Source organism: Leucoraja erinacea, chromosome 24 (genome assembly GCF_028641065.1).
Source record: "Leucoraja erinacea ecotype New England chromosome 24, Leri_hhj_1, whole genome shotgun sequence".
In the NCBI taxonomy this organism is placed as follows: Eukaryota; Metazoa; Chordata; class Chondrichthyes; order Rajiformes; family Rajidae; genus Leucoraja; species Leucoraja erinaceus.
This window is the reverse complement of record NC_073400.1, coordinates 45,001-53,884: the sequence shown is the minus strand read 5'-3', so window position 1 is coordinate 53,884 and position 8,884 is coordinate 45,001. Positions and strand designations below refer to the sequence as shown.

At 54.4% G+C, this 8,884-nt stretch overlaps 1 protein-coding gene across 1 annotated transcript in view; it reads left to right on the top strand.

Annotated features, from left to right (window-relative positions):
- Positions 1-211: 211 nt before the first annotated feature.
- The window catches only part of LOC129709008 (transient receptor potential cation channel subfamily V member 6-like), a gene marked incomplete at its 3' end in the record, with an annotated part of 21,106 nt that continues 12,433 nt past the window's right edge, over positions 212-8,884 (top strand). The window contains 5 exon segments of the mRNA XM_055655136.1: positions 212-236; positions 1,930-2,028; positions 2,822-2,944; positions 3,739-3,903; positions 4,876-4,981. Of these exon segments, the coding sequence (XP_055511111.1) occupies positions 212-236; positions 1,930-2,028; positions 2,822-2,944; positions 3,739-3,903; positions 4,876-4,981 (518 nt within the window).

The following is an 8,884-nucleotide window of genomic DNA, read 5'->3' as shown; positions in this document are numbered from 1 at the left end:
CCCCCCCCCCCTCTCTCTCTCCTCCCCTCTCTCTCTCTCTCTCTCTCTCTCCCCCCCACTCTCCCTCCCTCCCCCTTAGGTGAGTTTCTCTCCTTCCCACAGTGGAGCGGACGGGCCGGTTTTGTCCGGCGGCAGGGAGTGGCTTCAATCTACCTGGGGGCAACATTCCTGACCGCAGAGAGAGAGGTAGAGGGGAGTAAATCAGTCTCCCATGACCGCAATCCTCACAGACGCAGGTACCTGCATTCTCCACCCATATATAGTGGCGGCTGGGCGGCCTGAAGTCCACACACTGACCGCCAGCAGTGGAGGGACGGAGGGGCAGCGACGGGCTGGAAGCTGGAGGAATCCCTGGGTGGAAAATCCTTCAAACCCCCAGAGAAGTTCTTCAAAAACCCGGAGAGGTTCTTCAAAACCTCTGAAGAAATCTCGGAGAAAGTTTCAGACAACTCTGGAGAAAACGTCGAGAATGTTTTGAAGAACTGGGAAAAGTTTCAGACAACTCGGGGAAACTTGGATAGGGTGACACACTTGGGTCAAAAACTTGGAGAAATCCCTTATTGGGCCCCTTTCAAAATCTGGGAATTGCCCAGAAAAACTTGTAAACAACTTTGCGGGGGGAAATCAAACCAGGACAAGGTTGTGAAAAATCCCGGGAAGGATTTGAACATCCAGGGCGAAAGTCTTGAAACTTGTGGAAATTTTGAAATTTTCAAAGACTTGAGAACAATTTGGGAAAAGTTCTTGAAAGACTTGGACAACGCGGGATCAACTTGGGAAAGTTTTTGAAAGACTTGAGGAAAGTTGGCGAAAGTTTACACGACTTGGAGAAAGTTTTTTTAGAAACTTCAGAATCTTCCAGTGACTTGGGGGGTGGGGGGAATCCCCATCAATCCGGAAATAAGACTTTCCACAAAACCCGGTCGTGCCAGGATCGAGGGAGAGCGGGAGAGGGAGAGAAGGAGAGAGGGAATGTGGGAGAGGGGGAGAGAGAGGAGGAGAGAGAGGAGGTGAGAGGGGGGGGGGGCGAAGGGAGATGGGGGAGAGAGAGAGAGGGAGGGGGAGAGGGAGAGAGGACGGGAGGGGAGAGAGATAGAGAGAGAGAGAGAGGGGGAGAGAGAGAGAGAGAGAGGGGGGACGGGGAGAGAGGGAAAGAGAAGGGAGAGAGAGTGAGAGGGAGGGAGAGAGAGGGGGGTGCGGGAGAGAGAGGGAGAAGGGGAGATAGAGAGGGAGCGGAGGAGGGGAGGGAGGGAGCGGCCGGCGATGTCGGTGGGGGAGACGAGGCCCGGGGCGGCGACGCTCGCCAGTTATTGCGACCGGTTCCTGGAGCGGTTGAAACCGCAGAGAGAAGAGATGGGAGGGGGAGACTTGCACCTTGTCCAGCGGCAGCGGTGAGTGGGGCAGAGATGGGAGGGGGGAGGGAGGAGGGGAAGGTACTGACGGATTTCTCTCTCCTCCCCCCTCCCCCTCCCTCTCCCTCTCCTCTCTCTCCTCTCCCTCTCCCTCTCTTTCCCCTCCCCTCTCTCCCCCTCCCCTCCCTCTCTCTCCCTCTCCCCCTCCTCCTCCCTCTCTCGTCCTCTCTCTATCCGTCTCTCCGCACTCCCCCTCTCTCTCCACCCTTTTCTCCACTAGCTCTCTCCTCTCTTCCTCTCACCTTCCTTCCCTCTCTCCCCCTCTCTCCCCAGCCCTCTCTCTTTCTCTCTCTCTCTCTCTCTCTCTCTCTCTCTCTCTCTCTCTCTCCCCCCCCCCCCCTCCGTCTCCCCCCCTCTCTCTCCCACTCCTCTCCCCTCCTCTCTCCCTCTCCCTCTCACCCCCCTCTCCCCTCCCTTTCTCTCTCTTCTCTCCTCCCTTCCCCCCTCCTCTCCCTCCCCCCCCCCCCCCCCCCCCCTCCTCTCTCTCCCTCTCACTATCTCCTCTCCTGTTTTTCAGGATCAGGAGAATCCCTCTATTTTTCGCCGCTGCAGAGAACGACACGGGAGCGATGTGTAAAACTATTGGCCAGCGGCTCCGTGGATGCAACTCAACGAGGTTGTGGAGAGGGAGAGAGAGGGGGGGGGGGGGGGGGGGAGCGAGAGGGGGGAGAGAGGTAACAGTGGAGGGAGGGGGGGACATGGTGATGGTGACAGGATTTTGGGCGATGGGGGAGGGGGTGCGTATAGTAAACGGGATCAGTGGGACGGGGTAACACAGGGGAGGGGGACGGGGTACCTCCCCCTCGGGAGAGAGGGGATGGGGGGACCCTTTCCCTCTCCTCTCTCTCCCCTGGCTCCAGGGGGGGGGGGGGGGGGGGGGGGCGCCCTCTCCGGGGGGGGGAGGGGGCGCGCGTCCTCTCCTCTCCCTCCTGCCACTCCCTCTCCTCTGGGGCTTGGGGAAGGGACGGGGTAGAGTGGGGGGAGGAGATCTCTCCCCTCCCCTAAACTGCCAGCCCCTCTCCCCTCTATTCCTCCTCCTCTCTCCCCCCCTCCCCTTCTCCTCTAAAGATGGTGGCATTCCCCATAGAGAATTGGTTCCTGATAGTGTCCTTCTCATTACCCCCCCCCCCCCCTCTCTCTCCCCTCTCCATCTCTCTCCCCCTCATTCACGCCTCAGTCTCTCTCCCCCTCTCACTCTCTCCCCCTCTCTCTTCCCCCTCTCTCTCTCCCCCTCTCTATCTCCCCTGCTCACCTCTCCCTCCCCCTCTCGCTCCGTGAGTGCTGACCTCTCTCTCCCTCTCTCTCCGTGAGTGCTGACCTCTCTCTCCCTCTCTCTCCGTGAGTACTGACCTCTCTCTCCCCCTCTCTCCGTCTCCCATCTCTCTCTCTCCCCCCTCTCTCTCTCGCAGGGGCTCTGGGGGAGACAGTTCTCCACGTTGCCGCTCTCTACGGCAACCTTGATGCTGTCGTTATTCTTCTGGACGCGATGCCGGAGCTGGTGAACGAACCTGTCCTGAACGAACTTTACAGAGGTGCTGACTCCCCCCGACCCCCCCCCCCCCCCCCCCCCTTCACTCTCTCGCTCCGCCTCCCCACCTCTCTCTTTTTTTTTCACTTTTGCACGCCACACTTTTCAGTTTTTTATTTGTAAAAAAAATTTGAAAACAATGTATCATTTTCCTTCCACTTCACAATTATGCACCACTTTGTGTTGGTCTATCACATAAAATCCCAATAAAATACATTTACATTTGTGGTTGTAACGTGACAAAATGTGGAAACGTTCAAGCGGTATGAAAACTTTTGCAAGCCACTGTATAACTTGGACACTTCATTGTGCCATTTGTAATATATACCACTCTCTGTCTCTCTGTACCTACGATAACGGCAAACATCTCTCTCTCTCCCTCTCTCTCTCTCTCTCTATCTCTCTCTCTCTCTCTCTCTCTCTCTCTCTCTCGCTCTCTCTCTCTCTCTCTCTCTCTCTCTCTCTCTCTCTCTCTCTCCCCATTGACCCCATAGTGGCCTCTCGCGCTCGCTGACCTCTGACCCCAGCTGATGGCTCCCTGACCCTCCCCTCACTGACCTCTGAGACCACTGAATGCTCTGTGACGTCTGACCCTCGCTGACCTCTGTGATCTCTGACCCTCACTGACCACTCCATGACCTCTGACCTCCAGCTGACAGCTCCCTGAACCCTCCTCTCACTGACCCTCGTGGTGCTGCGTAACCTCTGACCCCACTGTGATCTCTGACCTCTGCGTGACCTCTGACCCTCGCTGACGGCAGCGTGACTTCTGACCTATGCGTGACCTGTGACCCCCAGGGGAGACGGCCCTCCACATGGCGGTGGTCAACCAAGATGTGCGATTGGTCCGAGAGCTGGTGGCGCGAGGGGGAGACGTCCAGACCCCCCGAGCAACGGGCGACTTGTTCACCCGCGGACCCCACGCCCAGAGCGGAACCCCCACTGGGGCCCTGGTCTACTGTGGTGAGACAGTGGATGTAGAGACAGTGGAAATAGAGACAGTGGAAATACAGTGGGGATAGAGACAGTGGGAATACAGTGGAGATAGAGACAGTGGAGATAGAGACAGTGGAGATACAGTGGGGAATGGGGAGAGACAGTGGGGATAGAGACAGTGGGGATAGAGACAGTGGGGATAGAGACAGTGGGAATACAGTGGGGATAGAGACAGTGGGAATACAGTGGGGATAGAGACAGTGGGAATACAGTGGGGATAGAGACAGTGGAGATACAGTGGGAATAGAGACAGTGGAGATAGAGACAGTGGGGATAGAGTCAGTGGAGATAGTTCAAGTGAGTTTATTGTCATGTGTCCCTGTATAGGACAATGAAATTCTTGCTTTGCTTCAGCACACAGAAAATAGTAAGCATTTACTACAGAACAGATCAGTGTGTCCATATACCATGATATAAATATATACACACATGAATAAATAAACTGGTAAAGTGCAAATAACAGAAAGTGGTTATTAATAATCAGAGTTTGGTCTGAGCCAGGTTTAATAGCCTGATGGCTGTGGGGAAGTAGCTATTCCTGAACCTGGTTGTTGCAGTCTTCAGGCTCCTGTACCTTCTACCTGAAGGTAGCAGGGAGATGAGTGTGTGGCCAGGATGGTGTGGGTCTTTGATGATACTGTCAGCCTTTTTGAGGCAGCGACTGTGATAAATCCCCTCGATGGAAGGAAGGTCAGAGCCGATGATAGAAACAGAGGGGAGAGAGACAGTGGAGATAGAGACAGTGGAGAGACAGTGGATGTAGAGACAGTGGGGGATGGAGAGGAAGAGAGGGGGCAGGAGAGAGGGGGAGCGGGGAGGAAAGGTAGGGGGAGAGAGAGGGAGAGAGAGTGAATGAGGGGAGAGAGGGAGGGTGAGGAGGGAGGAGGTGAGTGACAGAAGGGGAGACCCACACTGTCCCGTCTCTCCCCCCACCCCCAGGGGAACACGTCCTGTCGTTTGCCGCCTGCACCCCCCCGAACGAGGAGATTGTCCGGGGTGGTGGTCCCGCTGCCCGGCGCCGATATCAGAGCGACAGATTCACTGGGTGAGTGAACGGAGGGGGGGGGGGGGGGGGGGGGGGGGGGGGGGGGGGAGGGGGGGGGGGGGGAGGGGGGGGGGGAGAGGAGAGGAGGAGAGGAGAAGCGGGGGGGGGAAGAGGGGGGGGGGAGAGAGGTGAGGGGAGAGGAGAGAGAGGGAGAGAGAGGATAGAAAGAGGAGAGAGAGAAGGAACCCTCTTCCTCAGAGATGAGAGAGAGAGATCTATGGAGAGAGGGGAGGATGATCCTCTAAAGAATAGAGGGGGGGGCGGGATTAGTTCCCCCCCCTCCTTCAGAGGCGGGGGGGGGGATCGTAACTAGAGAGCCTCTATCTCCCCCCTTTCATTTCTCCACGTCCCTAGGGAGATCCCTATCCGTCTAATCTATTCCGCTTGCGTTAGGGTCCTCTCTCCCCCCTGTGAGGGTTTGGGTTTCCTGTCCCCTCCTCCCGGTCGGGTGTTAGAGGGTTTTGGGTGTTTCCCCCTGTAGAGTGGGGGGAGGGGATCTTAAGTTTTGCTGACTCCCCTGACCCCCCCTCCTTCTCTCCACCTCCCCCCCAGGGAACCCGGTCTTCTCCACCCTGGGTTGACTTTTTCAGCCAGACCGCATTCTCCTGCTGCCGCACCTAATCCGACCTGATCGAGGGTCTGATGGAGAGGGAGAGGGGGGGGAGAGAGGGGGGGGGTGGGGGGGTCGGGGACATCCCCAATAACCAGGGACTAAACCCCCCTCTCTCCCCCCCCTCTCCCCTTTCCTCCGCTTTTTGCTCCGATGGAGGGTTGAACGCTGTGGTCTCCCTCACCCCCTCTTTCTCTCTCTGCCTCCCCCCTCCCTCTGGCCGCTGGGAGGGAACTTCCCCGTAGGGGATGGTTCTCCTTTCCCCTTGGGAGTGATTTCCGTATTCCCCTGTTCCACTCTGTGAGTTGCGTGTTCCATGTTACGTGTTCCATGTTGCGTGTTCCATGTTGCGTGTTCCATGAGCCATGTTCTCTCTCTGTCACGTGTCAAGTTATGTGACAGGCTAAGAATAGGCCATTCGGCCCATCAAGTCCACTCTGCCATTCAATCATGGCTGATCTATCTCTCCACCCCCCCAACCCCATTCTCCTGCCTTCTCCCCATAACCCTCGACACACGCACTAATCAACAATCTATCTATCTCTGCCTTATATTTGTCCACTGACTTGTGGCCTCCACAGCCCTCTGTGGCGGCGATTCCCACAGATTCACCACCCTCTGGCTAAATAAATTCCTCCTCATCTCCTTCCTTCAATGTCCTTCAATTCTGAGGCTGTGCCCTCTGGTCCTAGACTCTCCCACTAGTGGAAACATCCTCTCCACATCCCGGGCTGTTCATTATTCAGAAAGTTTCAATGAGGTTCCCCTCCCACTCGTTCTTCTAAACTCCAGCGAGTACAGGCCCAGCGCCCAACAAACGCTCATCGTACGTTAGTTAATCCACTCGTTCCTGGGATCTGTTCTTGTAAAATCTCCTCTGGACCCTGTCTCTCCAGAGCCGGAACATCCTCCCTCGGATACGGGGCCCAGAACTGCTCACAATATTCCATATGTGGCCTGACCAGTGCCTTGTGGAAGCTTCAGTGGTACATCCATGTTTTTGTACAAAAGTCCTCTGGAAATATAGAAACGCATGCATTGACTTTGGCTTTCTTGATTACAGATTCGACTTCCAGAGTAACATTTTGGGAATCCTGCACCAGCTCTCCCAAGTCCCTTTGCATCTCCGATTTGTGGATTTTCATCCCATCTGGAAGTAGTCTACACATAGAAACATAGAAACATAGAAAATAGGTGCAGCAGTAGGCCATTCGGCCCTTCGGCCTGCACTGCCATTCAATATGATCATGGCTGATCATCCAACTCAGTATCCTCAGCCTTCTCTCCATACCCTTTGATCCCTTTAGCCACAAGGGCCACATCTGACTCCCTCTTAAATATAGCCAATGAACTGGCCTCAACTACCCTCTGTGGCAGAGAATTCCAGAGATTCACCACTCTCTGTGTATAAAATGTTTTTCTCTCATCTCGTTCCTAAACGATTTCCCCCTTATCCTTAAATTGTGACCCTTTGTTCTGAACTTCCCCAACATTGGGTACAATCTTCCTGCATCTAGCCTTTCCAACCCCTTAAGAATTTTGTAAGTTTTCTATAAGGATCCCCCCACTCAATCTTCGCAATTCTAGGTGAGTTACAAGCCGAGTCTTCCAGTCTTTCTTCTATTGAATCCTGAAGGACTCAGTCTGGTGAACCTTCTTGTACTCCTCTAGAGTATAATCCCTTTTCGTCAGATCGAAAACTGTATGCAATAGGTGTCTCGGGCGAAATTGTTCAACTGCGAGAACCTCCCTGTTCCTATAAAATCCTTTTGCTATGGGCTAAAACCTTTGCTTTCTTGGCTTCACGGCCTGCTGCACCTAATGCCTAAAATGACTTACCATGACACCCAGTCTCGTTGCATTCCCCTTTTCGTACTCGGCCCCAGTCAGGTAATAATCCCCTAATTCCTGCACATAAATTCCAGAGTCCAACTTTGCTGCAGGGTAATAATCTGCATAGGCCACTTCTAGACCAATCCCCAGGTCCATCATTCCTGCAAGTGAACCCTTATCTGTACTTTTCCTTTTCCCTCTATGTGCAAGAATGCCTTTCTTCCACAGCGTTAGATGCCGAACCGACCAAACTGTATGCCTTGGGGCCGGTACTCCTGCACTAGTTCTATGTTCCCGACATCTTCCTCGTAAGGACGTCGGAGTTGTATGCACGGGTGACCGCACGGCCGTTGCCGGTTTACGTAATTGTTTAACACGGGTCAGTTTTTCGGACGCCACCCTTGCGTTGTCCGTCATCAGCCATCCGCTGAAAACTCCATTCGGCTTCGGTCGATCGAAGTGGAGTACCGGCCCCGTGAGGATTTACGCAGTTCTCAGCGACCAACTTTTTAGGTCGCGCCTTTAGGCCGCATGGAGTCGTCATCTGTATCTGGTGGGACAGAGCCCTTTTCAATTCCCTATCACGTCTTATTCACCGATGGCTCTCGTTTGTACTCGCTAGAATTTAGAAGATTGCCTGAAGAAACTTACGCTTAGTTACAGGCAGCACTATGAGTATCTACGGTCCAGAAAAGGGTCAAACATCGATAGGGGGAATCTTTCCGGACCGAGATCACATCCCATGGCTTTTGAGACAAGCCTTCTCTCCAAATCAACACCACCAACTGTTTCAGTTTTGCTTTGTGGCTTCAGGGGGTTCACGATAGGCAGGTAGCAGGATACTGAGTTGGCTTCCCAGCCGTTCATATGAATGGCGGTGCGGCTCGAAGGGCCGAATTGGTCTCTACCTGTACCTATTTTCTATGTTTTAAAGACTCGAGTCGCAGTGATGCAGTGCGGCGGATTTTTTTTAACAGGCCATTACTTACGGAGTCCCTGCGTTTGCCACAACTAAACGGCTCCGCGACGAAGTTCCTTCACGCTTTCGCCGCTGTCCACACTGGTTGACATGCCCTCTATTATCCCTCGTCACTAGGTCTCTCTCCATAGAGCGGCCTGAACGGACACTCAGCACTACCTCCTGTAGAATCAGCCCAACTCGCCCACATGGTTCCCAACAAGAACAGCCCCCATATACACATCCCACCTGCCCGCGTTTGGCCAATAAAGAGTCCCTCCAAAACCTGTCCTTATCCAGTACCACTGTCCAAGTGGTAATCTCTTAAAGTTGTGATATCCCAGCCCATACTAACTAACATGCTCCTGCCGGCAGCTCGGCCCTTCTACATTTACACCCACCAACTCTGTGTGGAAACGTGATGTGGACCTCCCCTCTGGTTCCATGTGAGTAGAATCTTTTGACCCTTCAGAAAAGCCCTTAAACCTAAATCCTCTGGTTG